At 36.3% G+C, this 21226-nt stretch overlaps 1 protein-coding gene and 1 long non-coding RNA gene across 2 annotated transcripts in view; one reads left to right on the top strand and one right to left on the bottom strand.

Annotated features, from left to right (window-relative positions):
- The first annotated feature begins 694 nt into the window (after positions 1-694).
- On the top strand, positions 695-4372 carry LOC310736256. Its single transcript, XR_014536500.1, has 2 exons — positions 695-2506; positions 2584-4372. It is a non-coding gene; the product is annotated as an uncharacterized lncRNA (long non-coding RNA).
- A 538-nt stretch (positions 4373-4910) lies between these two features.
- LOC310736180 (mucin-5B-like) overlaps positions 4911-21226 on the bottom strand; it is a gene marked incomplete at its 5' end in the record, with an annotated part of 51373 nt that continues 35057 nt past the window's right edge. Inside the window, 34 exons of the mRNA XM_083559554.1 lie at positions 4911-5255; positions 5361-5484; positions 5628-5661; positions 5924-6052; positions 6870-6965; positions 7126-7248; positions 8215-8255; positions 8353-8451; positions 8685-8853; positions 9126-9221; positions 9433-9555; positions 9757-9797; positions 9901-9999; positions 10120-10288; positions 10420-10515; positions 10635-10757; positions 11599-11639; positions 11736-11834; positions 12031-12199; positions 12333-12367; positions 12758-12888; positions 12971-13040; positions 13126-13304; positions 13405-13585; positions 14045-14228; positions 14544-14791; positions 14908-15079; positions 15585-15757; positions 15871-16211; positions 17350-17511; positions 18343-18522; positions 18841-19035; positions 19849-20043; positions 20860-21054. Of these exons, the coding sequence (XP_083415680.1) occupies positions 5051-5255; positions 5361-5484; positions 5628-5661; positions 5924-6052; positions 6870-6965; positions 7126-7248; positions 8215-8255; positions 8353-8451; positions 8685-8853; positions 9126-9221; positions 9433-9555; positions 9757-9797; positions 9901-9999; positions 10120-10288; positions 10420-10515; positions 10635-10757; positions 11599-11639; positions 11736-11834; positions 12031-12199; positions 12333-12367; positions 12758-12888; positions 12971-13040; positions 13126-13304; positions 13405-13585; positions 14045-14228; positions 14544-14791; positions 14908-15079; positions 15585-15757; positions 15871-16211; positions 17350-17511; positions 18343-18522; positions 18841-19035; positions 19849-20043; positions 20860-21054 (4717 nt within the window). The 3' untranslated portion in view covers positions 4911-5050. The remainder of the gene's footprint in view (positions 5256-5360; positions 5485-5627; positions 5662-5923; positions 6053-6869; positions 6966-7125; positions 7249-8214; positions 8256-8352; positions 8452-8684; positions 8854-9125; positions 9222-9432; positions 9556-9756; positions 9798-9900; positions 10000-10119; positions 10289-10419; positions 10516-10634; positions 10758-11598; positions 11640-11735; positions 11835-12030; positions 12200-12332; positions 12368-12757; positions 12889-12970; positions 13041-13125; positions 13305-13404; positions 13586-14044; positions 14229-14543; positions 14792-14907; positions 15080-15584; positions 15758-15870; positions 16212-17349; positions 17512-18342; positions 18523-18840; positions 19036-19848; positions 20044-20859; positions 21055-21226) is intronic.

Raw genomic sequence — 21226 nt, 5'->3', positions numbered from 1 at the left:
AGATTTTAATTTTTCCTCAATAAAAGCATTGCCTTTAAGTAAAAAAGAAACAATCAGAAATAGAAAATGCTAAGTGAATAAATCGCAGTTTTATTAGGAAATTTTACTCAGCTTATTCAAAATATATTTATAATTGTATCTATTTATTTTCACCAACAGATGGAATTAATGCAGCTACAGAATCCTAAATTGTGTTTTTTTCATTTTGTGTGCATTAATGCAGTTTCAATGAGGGATACAAAAAATTACCACTAAAGATTATTTTAAAAAGGTCAAAGGATTATACACAGCATAAAAATTCTATAACTCTTAAAAAAAGATGCTGTATATACATATATATATATTTTGTTTTTTAAAGCTCAGGATGAGCAAATGGGAGTTCTGAAGAAGTGTACTGGCTTTGTGGAGTGAAATGGGGTGTCTATTGTTTATTTTTACATCAAAGCTAAAAAGCCAAATATGTGGAAACAAGCAGTCATTAATAAAAATTCAAAAAATATAAATCAACTGGCTAACAACTAAAATGACAATATTTGTAATATTTGTACATTTTCAGAACACTTTTCAATGTGCAGTGAAAGGTTAAAAATGTGGGTGTTTTTAAAAAACAGTGACAACTTTCACAATATTACATACCATATTGTACAATATGGGAAAACTACAACATGGGCTCCAAAAGAATGCATTCTTGATGTTTTTTTTTTTTTTGTATCGACACTGTCAACTGAACAAAGAATCAGTACAAAATTACTTTAAAACAATGAATTTCCCATCAAAAAAACAATTAACATCCGTTTGTCTGTTTCAGATTAAAATCTTAGTTAATGAATGAATATTTGTATAATCACTATGCAAGCAAAGAAAAGGTTTTATTAAGGTGGAATAATCAAAAATAATTTTTATAATATAAAGGTGCAGCTGAGATGTGACACGCAATAGGTGTTGTTCATGTCATGTCAGAAAATTTGCTTAAAAAAAGACCTGAGGAGAAAAAGCCAAAGATATTGAAATTGTTGATGTGGCATGTACTGTAAATCTTCAAACAGTTCCGCCAACCTTAAATTTGTCAGAAGTTATAGAAAACATGATCGTGATCGGTCAAGTAAGACCTAAGCCAGGAGAGAGCTGTTCCCTTTATTCCAACATTTTCAAGTATAGCAAGTAGTGTAGTATGATCAATAGTGTCAAAAGCTGCACTAAGTTCAAGCAAAAAAGGTAAAGAGATAAAACCCTGATCAGAGGCCAATAGCAGGTCATTAGAATATTCTTCCAGGCATTATTAGCCAGAGTGTGTGTGTTTAGTCGCTCTGCCCTGTCAGATTTTACTTTTGGTGGACCTACTCTAAAACAAAACTATTATTTAATGGTGACTAAGTAAATAGATGAAGCCAAATATCCTAGTGGAATAGGCTCATTTCAGGATCTAGGGACTGAAAGCAAATTCAAACAGAGAAGTGGATGATTGATCATTGAGCTGACATGTGCTCATACATTAACCTGGGTAAGAGAGCGACAGAGCAAGAATCACTTTCATGTAAAGGTTACTTTTGAACCATTGTACGATGAATAAATATGTACAGAAGGATAGGACAGTGGGAGGACACCAGTCTACACACAGCCAATTTGTCTCATGTTTGAATTCTATCATGACGCTTGGCTTTTTTTTTTTTCTTTTAAACATCATATGTCATTTAGTAAAGACCAATTAGGTCTTTACTTTTCAAAATATGTGGCCTGACATTTACTGTAGGACTGTAATTAAAATATAATTAAGTCCTTAAATGTTGGTCATGAGAGATTTATTAGACAAACTTTGTCAATAATAAATGTTTGTATATGATATTTTGCGACCCTCCACTTACATCCTCTATTTTTAGCACATTCATCATGCTAAATAGTTTCAGAACCTTATACAAAAGCGTTTTTTTGTTCTTTAAATAGGAGAAATGTATAAATATATATATATATTAGCACGGGTTTTCAAATTACACCTTTTGCATGCTCTTTCTAATAATGAAATCATGAACCGTATTTAAATAAACATTGGGGACTGGAGTTTGTTAAATGTTAATCTTCTTTCTTTTGTGACTTCCTGGATTAGTTATCTATTCTCTCTTGAAGGAGTTTTAGTATAGAAGCCACTTTTGGGAAGATTCACCACGTCTCTAGGTTTTTTATTTGGAGATAATTGCTCTCAGGGTGATTTGCTAGAGGCCCAGAGCCTTAAAAATGGTTTTGCAAACCCTTTCAAATTATTTTTTTATGCTTCTGAATCTGTTCTCTTCTAGAAAGTTTTTTAATTCATATATTGTATGTAATATATTTCATCATTCACCTATATTCAGTAACAACATGCTGTAACAACAGTAAATGTTATTATCAAACCCAACTGTTATTGTGAAATCAAATCAAATCATTAACAGACCCTATCAGGTACTTATCTTGCTACAGATTAAATAATCATGTCATGTTTGTAGCTTATGACTTTAAATAAAATTTTAAGTCTGTACTGCCAAAGTGTCTAACAGACTATTCATGGCACATGTATCATTATATTTACAGTACATCACCTCCAACATGCAGATATGTTATATGTATTAAAGCAATTTTGGTGGAAAATCCATCTCGATATATGGCAGCCAGGTTTTTCAGGAGTAATTTCTGAAGTCTGTTAAAAAATGTTATACGTCTAAATTGCGATCAAACTGTTGTGTCCAAGTGGCAGATAAATTAGCATAGGACAGAAGTGTTTCTACCAGTTCTGCCAGGGTATTTTTTTTTCTGTAAACACAGATGATCATGTTATACATGTGGTCATGTGGTCATGAAGACAAATGTGTCTTTTTTTTTTCTTTCGTATCAATTAAAGCAGCACCTTATGGACAACAATTCTAAACAAATTTTTTGCAGATTTTACAAGCAGCATCTCATGGACATCACTTCTAGTCTAATGGTTCCTTGTCCTAAGAGCAGAGGTAGGCTTTGGTCACACCTAAATGGATTTTGGTCCAGGGATTCAAGCCTTTCATATGGTAAAACTGCCATGCATTCATATACTTTTGCTACTGTCAGCCATCTTAGAACTAAAGCCTTTGAACTCAGTCTAAGACAATTGTAAAGACCATGATGTTAGTTCTGTCTAGCATTTTTAGAACATACATCACCTTTACATTACTTTGCATGTAAATCATACTTATGTCATCCAGACACTTCTTTAATCACTCTTGAAAATGGCAGAATATTGTAACTGTCATTTCAATTAACATTTTTGGAAGTATAGTATACACAGTAATTTCTGTATGAATAGTCCTATTAGTAATTATCACATTAGTCAAAACATTTTGTCATAATTTATCTGGCATCCCATTATTTACCATTTACAGATACAAAAGATGTGATGCTCAGGCAGGTGTGGAAAAAAAATGCATGAATTTGTATGAAATCTTTATATTGTCATGCCACTCCTCAAATGCACTAGTGGTGGACAAATTAATAGACTAGGTCAAATATAACTCCAGTAAAAGTAAAGGTGGTCGCTTTAAACATTCACTTGAGAAAAAGTACCAAAGTACCTTCAAATGTATCCAATGTATTATTCATTATGGCTATAATGTGTTATTATCATTTTTGTTACAAGACTCTTGCTCCTTCTTCTTCTTCTTCTTTCAGCTTCTCCCATTAGGGGTCGCCACAGCGGATCATCTGTCTCCATAAACACAGTCCTCTACATCTGCCTCTTTCAAACCAAGTACCTGCATGTCTTCCTTAACCACATCCATAAACCGCCTCCTTGGCCTTTCTCTTTTCCTCCTTCCTGTCGGCTCCATCCTCAGCATTCTCCTACCGATATACCCCTGTCCCTCCTCTGCACATGTCTAAACCATCTCAATCTCGCCTCCATCACCTTGTCTACACCTTGACGACCTACATGCGCTGTCCCTCTAATAAACTCGTTTCAAATCCTGTCCATTCTCGTCATTCCCCATAAAAACCTCAACATCTTCAGGTCTTACTCAATGCCACTGTCTCTAAACCATACAACATCACAGGTCTCACCACAGTCCTATAAGCTTTCCCTTTCACTCTTGCCGATACCCATCGATCAAAAGTCACATGACTCTTGCTTAAATCAACTCAATTTACAGCATGTGAAAAGACTCTAATGTGACTCTTAGCACACTAAACTAATAATAGAATGATATTAATGAGTCAAAAAACACTGATTGATAACTATTAATATTTCATAAACACAAAACCTTCATTTTGACTACTTCATTTATTCCTCTGTAATGCGATCGATTTCACAAAATGTAGTTGAGTAAAAACCTGAGTAAGTAAAAAATATATTTGACTTTTAATGTGTAGTGGAAGTTAAAGTAAAGTTTTTCCAAATGGAAATATTTCAGTAAGATACAGATACTACTTAAGTACAGCAATAAATGAAGTTGTTACTGTCCACCACTATGAAGAAAAATTTACTGTGGTAAAAGAAGTTAGAATAAATCCCCGAATTAATCACATTGATAAGTGATTTTCTTCTTGAAGATGCTCTGACTTGCGGGTTGAGTGTATAACTAAGAACATGATTACGCCATGTTAATCAATTCACCATGTCATAAAAACCAAAACAAAGCTGAAAATATTTTTCTTTCCTTTTTTTTTTACAGCAGAAATTTTTTGATTGCATGTGTACTTTTGATTTATGGGTATCACTGTCAGTGTAACCACAAATGGTCAGCTTTAATCTCGTTAAAGCTGATGTCATATGATAAAAATGTAATGTTAGAAAAAGCTTTTGGTCTGTCAATATATTAATAAAATTCACACAAAATTTCATTTAAAAAACATGAATTTTCACCCAAAGAAGATGCAAGCAACAGTGATGATTGCTGATGTTTATTAGCATTAGTTTTGAGCATCAGAAAGAAATTACAGAAAAAAATAAGACTTCAGACTTCTTTAGTCCTCACAATTCTTCAGTTGATTCGTGTAAATAGAGTCATAAATAGATTAACATTGATTAGAGAAATTAAGACGTTTCTGTGTTGGATCACCGACGTCTACGCCGCTGCTTCTCAGCAGGAATCTCCTTCAGTGTGCACTCTCTCTCATAACAGCCACACTTCTCCACGTAGACATATGTGTGGGTGACTTTTGTTCCATCTGGGCAGAGGAATTCTGCTTCCTTCTTGCTGGTAGACACTTCCTGACAGCAGGAGCACGAATGCTCAAACGTGTTGGCAGCCATTGAGTAGCTGAGGGGTAAATCAAGAAAGTGAATCATTTCATTTTGTGGTACTAGGAAACCTCATCATCTCCACCGATGTAAAACATAATACAAGTAGAAAACTGAAGCTTACAGGGAAGATGTGACACAGGAGCCTTTACAAGCTGTCAACTCCACTGGTTTTGCAGTCCTGCAGCCATTGTTCTCTAAGTAAGTGGAGTTCCTGGTACGGTTGCATGCACTATTCTTCAGTGTGCCTAGAAAACCCCCCAAAGAAAAACATTTAGATTATTTTTATTTGCATTCACAGCTTGGGTTTGCTCAATTGTTTACTTATCAGCCTGTAAAATCTCTTTGGGTAACAAATGTAATTAAATACATGTAAATAATGATCACTTACATTTAGGACAGCAATCAACAGTGACAGTTGTTCCCTGCATGAAAAAATCCAAAGACAAACAACGCCATCAACATCAACAACATCATTCTGAAGTGGCATCATATAAGCAACATATCTAACCTGATCTACTGGAATGTTCTTGTAAGAAACAATGCTTTATATGTACTGAATGAAGCTGCAATTAATGTCCCTAAGCTTTAACAGTCCTTGATATACAGTCTTCATGATTTTCCTATTTACGACATTACCAGGGTTATTTGCTATGCAATTGCTCATTATGGCTTGTGGCAACTCACAGGAATGCAGTCATTCTCAGAGAATGGTGGACAAACATTCTGGGTCTTTACAGGCATGTACTGTGTCCCATTTTTCACACAGTTGTAAGTCACACACTTGTCATTAGGTGGAGTCCAGGTATCACCAGGCTAAAAAAACAGAAAAAAGTTTTACTGAAAATAAACACCCAGGTGGCAGCTTCCCTTTTCTCTTGTAATTTTATCCAGGCATAATCAAATAAAATCAAATAGAAAATTTTATTCGTCACATACACATTCATACAAAGTACGACATGTAGTGAAATGCTTATTACGACTGTCCAACATGTAAATAGAAATAGAATATAAAATATAAAGGAAATAAAAGTATATAAGTATAATAATAAAAGTATAAAGTATAAAATAGAGGTATTAAAACACACACACACTATATATATTTATTTATTTATTTATTTATTTATTTATTTATTTTTTTATATATATATATATACTATAAAATACTATAAAATATATATACAAAATAAGACAAAAAGGGTAGAGTCCCATTGTTATTGTTTCTAAAGTGTTCATGTGCTGATATTAAAGTGACACTAATGTGTGCCAGTCCAGTGTTAATGTGACAGTTCTGCAATGTTGCAAAATGCACATAGTGCCTAAATAAGTTTTAAACAGTGTTGATTAGTGTAACAATGAACTGTACATATTTAATTTCATCTTATCCTATTATTGTGGCAATTTACCGTATGTTTACACCAGGCCATGAATGAACTTAACTTATAAATGATTTGACATTACTGACCATCAACAGTCGAAAGCTGTTGAATTGAGACTGAATTGTATATGTGAGGTTAAAGGATTGTAGTCACTAATTTGTAGAGCTACTGACTTAATTTATTTTACAGAAGTAAAGAACAAGCACTCTGACATTCAAACAGATTAAGGTTTAGAGATTACATTACAAGCTTACCCTGATAATTTGAGGTGTATCTCCATACGTAACCACACAGCTTATCTGAACACATTCTCCACAGCAATGTCCTGGAACCAGCTGGTACTCATATCCCTAAATAAATGCATTTGAAAACTTTAGTGTATTTTAATAGTTTCTAAATTTCAATATGCTTATATAACTGTAAAATATCATATACAGTGACGTTTACAATGCACTTTATTACTACTAGTGGACATGGTGAAACATAGTCATGGTGATTTTCAGTACTCACCAAAGGACATTGTTTCTGACAAGGTAGAGGAGAGCATGAGATTTTGTAAAGTTTTGTTTGTGGATCGACTTCATCTGTACATACACAAGTCTCACATTTTTCCTTAGGAACAGCTACACCAGGCTGTAGGAAGACAGAAAACATTTAATGAAGATTTAAACAGATATAGTACATTTATAAACTCTTTATTAGATCCACAAGAAGCAGATAACTTATGAAACTCATAGGGACTAATATAATAACAGGAAGAAGAATACAGTATTACACAGCAAGTAAATACATATTTGGGCACCTTTGCTTTTGTGATATATTGTTATACCTTCAGGTCCTAAATCTGCTTTGAGTTTACATGCAATAAAAATAGGATAGCAGAAAGTGACCACAAATCTTTAGCGCAAATATTTGCTCCAAAGCTTTTCGAATTAAAGCTACAGCTTCAGTTCCCCAAGGTTATGACAGTCCCACTGATGATTCATAGATTTTAATAAATTTCATGTTTACTTGTCCATACTTGTCCATTTCAGAAATAGTATAATCAAAAGTTTGGCTAGACCCATGCAAGGCTTTCTTGAGTTATTGTACCTGTTCAGTTTCTTCATTGGTGTGAATAAATTTAAATAAATACCTCAGTAACATCTGTGGAGAAATAGCCTCATATAATGATCCCGACTATGGTGTTTTACTTTGGGCGTAATGTTTATGGGCAGAAGAGTTCAACTTTGTTTCATCTGACCAGACTGTACTGCTCCAAGAGGATTTGTTTATGTAACTGTTATTGTTCATGCTGTTTTTAAGGTTGTCCTACAGCTTTTTTCATGTGTACTACTAGGTTCTTTCTTTCCTTTTTTTTATTATTTAATGTTTATAAATGTATACTTATTTAAAATCATTTTTATAAATACAAAGTTAAAAGACATAATGTGTGCAAATTTACTGTGCTGGGAGTGTGTTAAATAATAAAAACAAAAGTGCTCAAATACTTGTTTACCTTCAATCTAAACCAGGGCCTTTCATAAAATGTCTGTGCTTAATCTTTCTGTCAATGTCATATACACACAATTACACAACAAATCCTGGCCATAATCTTACCTTATATACTGTGTCATTAAACACACAGACAGGTTTAGGTACTGTGGAAAAGAAAAAAAAACAGACATTTCATTGTTTTTTTTTTCTTACAATATAAAACATTTTTATGAGAATAAATATATGCTTCTCTGCACCCACCACAAGTGTAAATTGGACAGCAAATGCCTATTGCAGCATTTAGTGTGAATCCGAGAGGACAAGATTGCGTCTCCTTGGGACATAGAAGGCCATTACACACTGTGAAAAAAAAAAACAATACAATACAGTCACAAGATTGATGTGGATTGTAACAGGTAGGCTTTTAAACTTTTTCAGATTAAAATATCACTGATTACCTCATGGAGACTTTTTGCATGTTTTTCACTACACAACTACTCAAACAGTCTTTAATTCAATATTTTAAACTTGGGTTTCTTTAGTACTCATTTTTGATAAGACATGCACAAAGTTATTAAAGTGTAGAAACTTACCACAGCGGGACTGTTGGCAGCAATCTATAGTCTGTGAGATTATCATCTGCCCAGGTGCGTCACATTTAGGAAGCACTTGTGTAGGACATGGCGCAGGCATGCAGTTCACTGTCAGACTCGGCGCCTCACAGGTGCAGCTCATACAATTCATTACCTGGGTCTCATTGATCTTAAAAGAAATCAATACAATGTTTAGTTTATTTTTGGCATACAGTAAATAATGTCAATAATAAAAACACATGCAGATTGTAAATGAGATATAACAATCAAAATACGGAAAAATATGGGAACACTCATGCTCTAAAAAAACACAATACAGTACACAGATAAAGATGCATTACAGCCATAGTAGATATACATTTCAAATCATATTTGCCCTAAAATTTCAGAACATTCGTCTTAAACATAGCAAGTATGGGTTCAAATGCTCAAAAAACTCACCTTGATAATTTTAATGGAACCTCCAGAGATAATCACACAGTCCACTGGCACACACTTTCCACAGCACGCTCCTGGAAGAATCTGGTACTCAGTTCCCTAAATAATTTAATTAGCATACTTTAGTTTATAGATAGTTTTTTTGTTTATTGATATAGATTTAGTAAAAAGGTTTTATTTTAATGTGCTTCATTTAATACTATATTGATAGCATTTTAGTAAGATTGTATAATCTTATACAACATACGGTGTTTTTAATATACACAGCATTGTGACCACTAGACATGATGTAACATTTCAGTATACTCACCAAAGGACATTGGGTGTTACATGGAAGAGGAGTGCATGTGATTTTGTGCAATTTAGTTTGGGAATCCACTTCATTTGAACATACACATTCGTTACATGTGTCCTTAGAAACAACTGCACCAGGCTGAAATAAGACAAAAGTTTCATAACTTAAGACAGAGATCCCCAACCACTGGACAGAGACCCAGTACTGGGTGAGTTGTTACTGTGTCACAAAGATATTCTGTAGAAGATGTCTATAAATGTGACACTGTAGTATTTATTGAGAATTTTGCCCTTTAAAGATATTATCCAAGTGTGTAAAAGACACTCTCAGAGTCCTTACCTTATGTATTGTATCATTGAATACACAGACAGGTTCAGGCTCTGTGTAAAGAACAGATTTTAATGTTTTATTTCTGTATTATACATATTACTATAGTGAACATGTGCACAAGGGAAAAAAGCATTGGAAACTATCCACACTCACTACAGGTGTAAACTGGACAACAGTGCTTTGTTTCAGCTTGTGGAGTGAATCCAAGGGAGCAAGTATGCTTCTCAGTGGGACAAAGACTGACATTACACACTGTGGAAGAACGGAATATAATACAGTCACATGTGTATAATAGCAGGTTGATTTAATAGCTTTTTTAGTCGATAATTTAAAACCATATGCACCATCAGTGATTTAAGTGTGTAAACTCACCACAGTGGTCATACTGGCAGCAATCCACAGTCTGTGAGATTATCATATGCCCAGGTTCGTCACAGCTAACAGGCTTTTGTGTAGGACATGGCAGAGGCATGCAGTTCATTGTCAGACTCGTTGCCTCACAGGTGCAGCTCATACAATTCGAGACCACGGTCTCATTTACCTTAAAATAAACCATTGCAGTTTATGTTATTTTTCAGTAATTTATACATAAGCAGATGTATTTTCAAAATCACATATGTTCCAGAGTGTGCATTTATTTCTTATTTTTTTTTGTATACTTTATAATCTCACCTTAATAATTTTAACTGTATCTCCAGATTTAACCACACAGTTAATCTGCACACATTTTCCACAGCACTTGTGTGGAACAAGCTCATACTCATATCCCTGTACAATTGCAATAGCATACATTAGTACATAATCTTTTACACACTTACCATACACAGTGATCAGTGCAAACGAGAAAAAGGAAATCACGGTTCAAAGGTGAATTTTGGTATACTCACCAATGGACATTGTGTCTGACATGTAAGAGGAGTACATGAGATTTTCTTGAGCTTAGTTTGGGAATCCACTTCATTTGTACATACACAGGTCTCACATTTATCCATAGGAACAGTTACACCAGGCTGCAACAAGAGAAAGGAAAAGGGAAATCTGAATGACTAAAAGCCCATGCTCAAGGTAACACTGGAAGGGATGAGGAATCAATCATTTACTTGCCACTACAGATATATCTGAAAGATGAATAACATGCAGTGCCTTGCATGAGTATTCACCCCATTAAATATTTCCATAATTTTGAAATGCTATAACTTGGAACCTAGTTTTTAAAACCTACCAATCTTAAGCCATTTTTTCTTAACAAATTAAGGAGTATGGCACAATCACAGTTTGAGGATGTCATCCAGTCATATTCAGTGTGCAAATAAAAAGGAAATTAAACAGAAATGAATTGACAAACCTGTATTTTTTTTAACCTTGGCATAAAGCCCTACATTTGGCAGAACTCGGTCGCCCTAAAGCGGTGGCAGCATCATATAAGATGTTACAGTTGTTTCTTTAACCCATCCTTATCCTTTGACAGGTGAGTGTAATATCAGCTCAGTAATAGATGTTTCATATATATATATATATATATATTCTGTATATATACATAATTGTTCTCTACATGTTCTCTAAAAAAGTCTTCCAAGGGAAAAAAAAAGTGTATTTTCTGTAGATATCATGTGGCACTTTAACTGCAAACAGGTCTACAGATACCTGTACATACTGTACAGACTCCATTTAGAGGTCTTGTGGATGGCAACTGGTTTCACCAAAACTAATTTAGGTGTTTCAAAACCATGGAGTGAATACTAATGCACTATTAACCTAATGTTCTTTAGAATCATTGCTAAACACTTTTGCAAGACGGGTAATATGTTGTGCTATTATTTAATTTCTCGGTAATGTTCTCAAAGTTCTTACCTTATATACTGTGTCATTGAACACGCAGACCGAGTCAGGCACTATTCAAAGTAAGTGAATAAACACAACATTTCAATGCATCCTTTCTTATGCTACATTTCTTTGGAAAGAAAACGTTTTTGAAGTTTTGCACTCACCACAGGTGTAAACTGGGCAGCACACCTTTGTTTCAACTTTTGGAATGAATCCGAGTTGGCAAGCTTTTGGCTCGTTGGGACAAGTACTGACATCACACACTGTGGACAATTAAAATGTAATGCAAGAGCATAAAAGATGTGTTCACTAACATTTAATTGACCTATAATCGTTTTCATTTTCTGGACAGCAAACCTGAGAGGTTTTGTTATTTCTGTATTACACAATCTTTGTAAAACAATCCTAAAAGTCCCAAAAAGTTTTTTTGGAATAAGTCAATAGAATATGCAAGCTTACCACAGCTGTCATTTTTGCAGCAATCCACAATCTGTGTGATTCTTTTCTGCCCAGGCTCATTACAGTTAACAGTAGTTGGTGTAGGACATGGCAGGGGCATGCAGTTCACTGTCAGACTTGGTGCCTCACATGTGCAGCTCGTACAATCGAAAACCTTAGTCTCGTTAACCTTGAAGGAAATCATTGATGTGTATGTTACTTTCTTGTTCATATTAGGGGAATTAGGTAAAGAGAATTATGGAAGTTTTGATATGAAATGAAATTTAAGTAAAAGTAAAACATTTGAATCTGATTTCTGGTACCTTTAGCAAATGTCCATCATGTGCGACGCAGTAGTCTGATTATTAGATAGATAAAAAAAAATAATAATAAAAATTAATATCTAAGCCAAACTATTTATTTAAACAAGAACACAGTCGACCTAAAGATAGATGAGAAACTTAATGTAAAAACGACAAAGTGTCACAGAAATGTGTGGGGCCCTCATGCAATTCCCTCATGCAATTGAACACTACAACCTCTTCATTGGCATAGACTAACTGGAACTGTGCTAAATGAATAAAATGTCATTCTTTTACAAGATCTTTCCTCTATTAGTGTTTTGATTATGATATTTGGTATATGGTATTTGACTTTGATGGCAATAGAATAGGAATAGATTAGCTTAATCTTGTATCTTTATCACTGCCTATAAGTTTCAAGTTTTGCAATAAAATTGAAGACTTACCACAAGAATTTACACACAGGTTTAAGTCTGGATTCAACTGTATCATTCCTTCAGGACAGTAGCAGCCTTCCCATATCATACTTTCCAAAGCTTTAAATGCACTGGGTGCATTTATAAATTTGAGGTTAAATCTATAAAAGCAAGCAATAAAATGTCAATGTAATACACATTTGTAATAATTAAATAATTACTGTGTGTCAGACAGCACTTTACTTCAAGTCACACGTTTCTGGAATCTGAGGTCCACAAGCTTTGTACACTTTGGGCTCTTCACACTTGAAATCTTCATACACAGGACACAAAGGTTTGTAATTGCTATGAGCAGACAATGCATGTTATTCGTTGCTTTTCAATTGAATGCCACTTACCACACACTCCATTCGTGGCTGGCCTCCAGTCGATGCAGATTCCTGCCAGAGCACACTGTTCAGCATAAATCTGCAAACTGGAACAACCGATGTCTTGATTGTTCATGTAGCACACATCATAGTTGCAGGCCTCCTCATAATACTGGTGTGGGACAAACTCATGGCAATCCTTAAAGATACTTAAAAAAAAAAAGATCCAGATCAGAATTAAGCATGCCAGACCATCGTGTCATAAGTAGTTAGATCAAATGTGTTAAAAAAGGAGATAAATATACTTACTTGCTAATATTCTGACAGATTGGAGAATTGGTGCATGGAACTGGTGTTGGCCTTGGGTGTGGCTTTGGACAGAATTCATCATTCTTACTGACATTCCAATATGGGGCCATTTTCTCACAGGAGGAAACAATTGTGCCATTTGGTAGCCGGCAATCATTCTTGCGGTTATTATCACATGTTCCTTAAAGTGAATAAATGGCAGCTTTTTTAAGAATGAATTGCTTCATCAGTTCACTACAGCATCTATTCTCAGTTTATTTATAATTTCTAACAAAAGTATAATTAGCTTTTTTGTCATTACATGTTGAATCTATCTATCTATCTATCTATCTATCTATCTATCTATCTATCTATCTATCTATCTATCTATCTATCTATCTATCTATCTATCTATCTATCTATCCATCCATCCATCCATCCATCCATCCATCCATCCATCCATCCATCCATCCATCCAATTACATGACCTACGTTAACGCATTTTAAAAGATACAGACTTTAAATTTGTATTAATATTATTACGAAAATCATTAACTGTACGCAGAATGTTTCCATGTCTATTCTGGGCTAAAACAAAATATCATAGACAACTAATTGGCAAGTTTTACCATTATGCACTTTTTTAGCGACTGGAACTTACCACACTGTCCTTCAGTGTTTCCGTGGAACTTTTGCCATGGGAGGTTGATGAAAAACATCATGCCAGTGAAGGTAACCTGTGCATCAATTGCTGGTATCACCACGAGTGATTCAATACCATTGTCTGTAATTCGGAAGTCCTCGTTCTCATATGGGAGTGTAACCCGCTTGTTGTTGACAATAATCTGTTAAACATTGAACATAATCATTTGTTTTGTGTGCTGTTTTTATTTATTTGTTAGTTTGTTTGATTAGTGTTGAGGTCCAAAGCTTGACACATATAAAGGCAAACAAAGCTACTAAAGGAAATAATACTAAGAAAAATACTGTTAAAAATGTTAAGAGTTTATAAAACTAAAACACTGGTTGTTTTATTTTATTCTGCAATTTCTGAGTATACTTTTAATCTAAAATATGTTATATTTATAGATGTAATATTATAGATTTGTTTATTTAATCACTGTTACCAAACTAATATAAAAAATAATTCAATTATTTACCACATTTGTGACAATTCCTTTAGAAATCTCCTGTGTCAAAAAAATCTCAAAGGATTTATAGTGAACAGTCAATGATTTAGGACAGGACAGACCATCTTCAGAGGCACAGTAGACATTGTCAATAATGACACTAAAGTTGTATTTTGGATGTATCTCTTTGACGAGGACATAGGAGCAGTTTCCTTGAAATGGGTAGTATGTTCCATCAAAAGTGATGTAATGTGGATCTCCAAAGCCACTGCATATACCTGAAAGAGGTACATAAACATGCAATCATGAATACAGCTGTGTTTTTTTAAATGCTGTTGGTCAATAATTACAATATACAATCACTTAAATAGAATTTACAGTAAACATTACTTACACTGGCACTCATATTTGGAACAACAGCCAGACTCATCAGTGACTTTCTTGGGCAAGTGGTTGTTCACACATACAGGCAGAGGTGCATCCTCACATTTCATATGCTCATGAATGATTATTCCATTGTTGCATGTAATATTGGAACATTTTCCATCTGGTATAGTCTGTCCATGCTGAAAATACATGACTCTTAAACTTGATGTGCATAAGTTAATTAGAAGACTTTTTTTTCTAAATCCATTGTCAATCGAAAGAGAAGGAATAAATTTGAACTAAAATAGGTACAGATTCTTAACCCATTTTAGATTTCTACTATGAATAATGAAGATCTCAAATGTTAAGGTCAAGAAAAAGAAGAGCAATAAATAATTTTAGAATCACTACATATTTGTCTAAAGTGCATTATAACAAATTACTGTAAAGTTTTTTAATGTAATTACACATTGATCATATGATTTGATTTATTCATATTAATAATAAAAAAACTTGCATTTACATGGTTAAAAATCATAATTGTGATCAAAAATCTATATAATAGAGAAAATAAATGAGGTTGAGAGTAAAGTTAAAGCTTCCTTAAGGTGAAGTAAGAGAAAATTACCTTTGTGAAATTGTATTAAAAAATAGGTGAATTGACAAAGAAAAGTAGAAGTATCATGTCTTTCATAAGTGCATTACCTTTAGTGGTGGCTTTTCACAGGGCATGTGGCTTGTGGTTGGTGGGAGCAAAGTTGAATGTACACCACACTTAGTCGAATAAGAATGAACTACACACAAATTCGGCTCTGTTAGTTTGCAAATGGCTCCATAACACCATCCATCAGAATCAGTCACGTTGTAAATCTGGGAACCTGGATGTAGCATATAAAAATAGGTTGACCATTACATGTTTAAACAAATGAAAAAGAAAGAATGATAATTATTCATTAAAGTGAGAAAGTAGGTCATTGGAGCAATGTGTTACCTGGATATACTTTAGTGCCATTAACGAAGCAATAACATTGGCCAGCTGAAGCAGCTGTTGATGTGGATCCAGTTATGACCCGAAATGTTGTAGGTGAAGATGTCATTGTTGTCGTTGTTGTGCTAGTAGTTGGAGTGTGAGTGGTAGAACATCCAACGCCTTTCATTTCACAACAATACACTCTAATTTCATAGTCCAAGCACTGCTCCTGAAGGCCTTGATCTTGGTTGAGACAAATGAATCCATCTTGGGCATTACATGTCAATTCCTGCCCCAATTCTGAAAGGGCCATATCAGGGAAGAGTTTTGCTCTGCAATCAACTTTTGTTGGGGTGGAGCAGCTCATAGGATAAGTGTCACTAATCCTTTTTATTGGCACAACCTCACCACCATTAGGACCAGTTGTAGGAGGGCCAAAGTCCATCCAGTCAGACCAAGAGCAGTCAAATGTGCATGATTTTGTGGTATGAGTTTGACTTGTAGGCTTTGGTGTTAATGGTGATGTTGTAGTGGGGTTTGTTGATGTTGTTGTAGTTGTTGTTGTTGTTGTTGTTGGTGTTGTTGTGGGTGTAGTTGTTGGTGTTGTGGGTGTAGTTGTGGGTGTTGTTGTTGGGGTTGTAGTGGGAGTAGTAGTAGTACACCCAACTCCTTTCAATTCACAACAATACACTCTAATTTCATAGTCAAAGCACTGCTCCTGAAGACCTTGATCTTGGTTGAGACAAATGAATCCATCTTGGGCATTACATGTCAATTCCTGCCCCAATTCTGAAAGGGCCATATCAGGGAAGAGTTTTGCTCTGCATTCAACTTTTGTTGGGGTGGAGCAGATCATAGGATAAGTGTCACTAATCCTTTTTATTGGCACAACCTCACCACCATTAGGACCAGTTGTAGGAGGGCCAAAGTCCATCCAGTCAGACCAAGAGCAGTCAACTCTGCATGATATTGGGGTATGAGTTTGACTTGTAGGCTTTGGTGTTAATGGTGATGTTGTGGTGGGGGTCATTGTTGTTGTTGTTATTGTGGGTGTAGTTGTTGTTGTTGTTGTTGGAGTTGTTGTAGGTGTTGTTGTCATTGTTGTGCTGGATGTTGTTGTGGGTGTTGTTGTGGGTGTTGTTGTTGGGGATGTAGTGGGAGTAGTAGTAGTACACCCAACTCCTTTCATTTCACAACAATACACTCTAATTTCATAGTCAAAGCACTGCCCCTGAAGACCTTGATCTTGGTTGAGACAAATGAATCCATCTTGGGCATTACATGTCAAATCCTGTCCCAATTCTGAAATTTCTATATCAGGGAAGAGTTTTGCTCTGCAATTAACTTTTGTTGGGGTGGAGCAGATCATGGGATAAGTGTCACTAATCCTTTTTATTGGGACAACTTCACCACCATTAGGACCAGTTGTAGGAGGGCCAAAGTCCATCCAGTCAGACCAAGAGCAGTCAAATGTGCATGATTTTGTGGTATGAGTTTGACTTGTAGGCTTTGGTGTTAATGGTGATGTTGTAGTGGGGTTTGTTGATGTTGTTGTAGTTGTTGTTGTTGTTGTGGGTGTAGTTGTGGGTGTTGTTGTTGGGGTTGTAGTTGTGGGTGTTGTTGTTGGGGTTGTAGTGGGAGTAGTAGTAGTACACCCAACTCCTTTCATTTCACAACAATACACTCTAATTTCATAGTCAAAGCACTGCCCCTGAAGACCTTGATCTTGGTTGAGACAAATGAATCCATCTTGGGCATTACATGTCAATTCCTGCCCCAATTCTGAAAGGGCCATATCAGGGAAGAGTTTTGCTCTGCATTCAACTTTTGTTGGGGTGGAGCAGATCATAGGATAAGTGTCACTAATCCTTTTTATTGGCACAACCTCACCACCATTAGGACCAGTTGTAGGAGGGCCAAAGTCCATCCAGTCAGACCAAGAGCAGTCAACTCTGCATGATATTGGGGTATGAGTTTGACTTGTAGGCTTTGGTGTTAATGGTGATGTTGTGGTGGGGGTCATTGTTGTTGTTGTTATTGTGGGTGTAGTTGTTGGTGTTGTTGTTGAAGTTGTTGTAGGTGTTGTTGTCATTGTTGTGCTGGATGTTGTTGTGGGTGTTGTTGTGGGTGTTGTTGTTGGGGAAGTAGTGGGAGTAGTAGTAGTACACCCAACTCCTTTCATTTCACAACAATACACTCTGATTTCATAGTCAAAGCACTGCCCCTGAAGACCTTGATCTTGGTTAAGACAAATTAATCCATCTTGGGAATTACATGTCAAATCCTGTCCCAATTCTGAAATTTCTATATCAGGGAAGAGTTTTGCTCTGCAATTAACTTTTGTTGGGGTGGAGCAGATCATGGGATAAGTGTCACTAATCCTTTTTATTGGGACAACTTCACCACCATTAGGACCAGTTGTAGGAGGGCCAAAGTCCATCCAGTCAGACCAAGAGCAGTCAAATGTGCATGATTTTGTGGTATGAGTTTGACTTGTAGGCTTTGGTGTTAATGGTGATGTTGTAGTGGGGTTTGTTGATGATGTTGTAGTTGTTGTTGTTGTTGTTGTTGTTGTTGTTGTGGGTGTAGTTGTGGGTGTTGTTGTTGGGGTTGTAGTTGTGAGTGTTGTTGTTGGGGTTGTAGTGGGAGTAGTAGTAGTAGTACACCCAACTCCTTTCATTTCACAACAATACACTCTAATTTCATAGTCAAAGCACTGCCCCTGAAGACCTTGATCTTGGTTGAGACAAATGAATCCATCTTGGGCATTACATGTCAATTCCTGCCCCAATTCTGAAAGGGCCATATCAGGGAAGAGTTTTGCTCTGCAATTAACTTTTGTTGGGGTGGAGCAGATCATGGGATAAGTGTCACTAATCCTTTTTATTGGCACAACCTCACCACCATTAGGACCAGTTGAAGGAGGGCCAAAGTCCATCCAGTCAGACCAAGAGCAGTCAACTCTGCATGATATTGGGGTATGAATTTGACTTGTAGGCTTTGGTGTTAATGGTGATGTTGTAGTGGGGGTCATTGTTGTTGTTGTTATTGTGGGTGTAGGTGTTGGTGGTGTTGTTGGGGTTGTTGTAGGTGTTGTTGTCATTGTTGTGCTGGATGTTGTTGTGGGCGTTGTTGTGGGTGTTGTTGTTGGGGTTGTAGTGGGAGTAGTAGTAGTACACCCAACTCCTTTCATTTCACAACAATACACTCTGATTTCATAGTCAAAGCACTGCCCCTGAAGACCTTGATCTTGGTTAAGACAAATTAATCCATCTTGGGAATTACATGTCAAATCCTGTCCCAATTCTGAAATTTCTATATCAGGGAAGAGTTTTGCTCTGCATTCAACTTTTGTTGGGGTGGAGCAGATCATGGGATAAGTGTCACTAATCCTTTTTATTGGGACAACTTCACCACCATTAGGACCAGTTGTAGGAGGGCCAAAGTCCATCCAGTCAGACCAAGAGCAGTCAAATGTGCATGATTTTGTGGTATGAGTTTGACTTGTAGGCTTTGGTGTTAATGGTGATGTTGTAGTGGGGTTTGTTGATGTTGTTGTAGTTGTTGTTGTTGTTGTTGTTGTTGTTGGTGTTGTTGTGGGTGTAGTTGTTGGTGTTGTGGGTGTAGTTGTGGGTGTTGTTGTTGGGGTTGTAGTGGGAGTAGTAGTAGTACACCCAGCTCCTTTCATTTCACAACAATACACTCTAATTTCATAGTCAAAGCACTGCCCCTGAAGACCTTGATCTTGGTTGAGACAAATGAATCCATCTTGGGCATTACATGTCAATTCCTGCCCCAATTCTGAAAGGGCCATATCAGGGAAGAGTTTTGCTCTGCAATTAACTTTTGTTGGGGTGGAGCAGATCATGGGATAAGTGTCACTAATCCTTTTTATTGGCACAACCTCACCACCATTAGGACCAGTTGAAGGAGGGCCAAAGTCCATCCAGTCAGACCAAGAGCAGTCAACTCTGCATGATATTGGGGTATGAATTTGACTTGTAGGCTTTGGTGTTAATGGTGATGTTGTAGTGGGGGTCATTGTTGTTGTTGTTATTGTGGGTGTAGGTGTTGGTGGTGTTGTTGGGGTTGTTGTAGGTGTTGTTGTCATTGTTGTGCTGGATGTTGTTGTGGGCGTTGTTGTGGGTGTTGTTGTTGGGGTTGTAGTGGGAGTAGTAGTAGTACACCCAACTCCTTTCATTTCACAACAATACACTCTGATTTCATAGTCAAAGCACTGCCCCTGAAGACCTTGATCTTGGTTAAGACAAATTAATCCATTTTGGGAATTACATGTCAAATCCTGTCCCAATTCTGAAATTTCTATATCAGGGAAGAGTTTTGCTCTGCATTCAACTTTTGTTGGGGTGGAGCAGATCATGGGATAAGTGTCACTAATCCTTTTTATTGGGACAACTTCACCACCATTAGGACCAGTTGTAGGAGGGCCAAAGTCCATCCAGTCAGACCAAGAGCAGTCAAATGTGCATGATTTTGTGGTATGAGTTTGACTTGTAGGCTTTGGTGTTAATGGTGATGTTGTAGTGGGGTTTGTTGATGTTGTTGTAGTTGTTGTTGTTGTTGTTGTTGGTGGTGGTGGTGTTGTTGTGGGTGTAGTTGTTGGTGTTGTGGGTGTAGTTGTGGGTGTTGTTGTTGGGGTTGTAGTGGAAGTAGTAGTAGTACACCCAGCTCCTTTCATTTCACAACAATACACTCTAATTTCATAGTCAAAGCACTGCCCCTGAAGACCTTGATCTTGGTTGAGACAAATGAATCCATCTTGGGCATTACATGTCAATTCCTGCCCCAATTCTGAAAGGGCCATATCAGGGAAGAGTTTTGCTCTGCAATTAACTTTTGTTGGGGTGGAGCAGATCATAGGATAAGTGTCACTAATCCTTTTTATTGGCACAACCTCACCACCATTAGGACCAGTTGTAGGAGGGCCAAAGTCCATCCAGTCAGACCAAGAGCAGTCAACTCTGCATGATATTGGGGTATGAATTTGACTTGTAGGCTTTGGTGTTAATGGTGATGTTGTAGTGGAGGTCATTGTTGTTGTTGTTATTGTGGGTGTAGGTGTTGGTGGTGTTGTTGGGGTTGTTGTAGGTGTTGTTGTCATTGTTGTGCTGGATGTTGTTGTGGGCGTTGTTGTGGGTGTTGTTGTTGGGGTTGTAGTGGGAGTAGTAGTAGTACACCCAACTCCTTTCATTTCACAACAATACACTCTGATTTCATAGTCAAAGCACTGCCCCTGAAGACCTTGATCTTGGTTAAGACAAATTAATCCATTTTGGGAATTACATGTCAAATCCTGTCCCAATTCTGAAATTTCTATATCAGGGAAGAGTTTTGCTCTGCATTCAACTTTTGTTGG

The sequence above is a fragment of the Silurus aristotelis genome (assembly GCF_946808225.1).
Source record: "Silurus aristotelis genome assembly, chromosome: 13".
NCBI classification, from domain to species: domain Eukaryota; kingdom Metazoa; phylum Chordata; class Actinopteri; order Siluriformes; family Siluridae; genus Silurus; species Silurus aristotelis.
The sequence above is the reverse complement of the archived record's forward strand: the minus strand, read 5'-3'. Positions and strand labels throughout refer to the sequence as shown.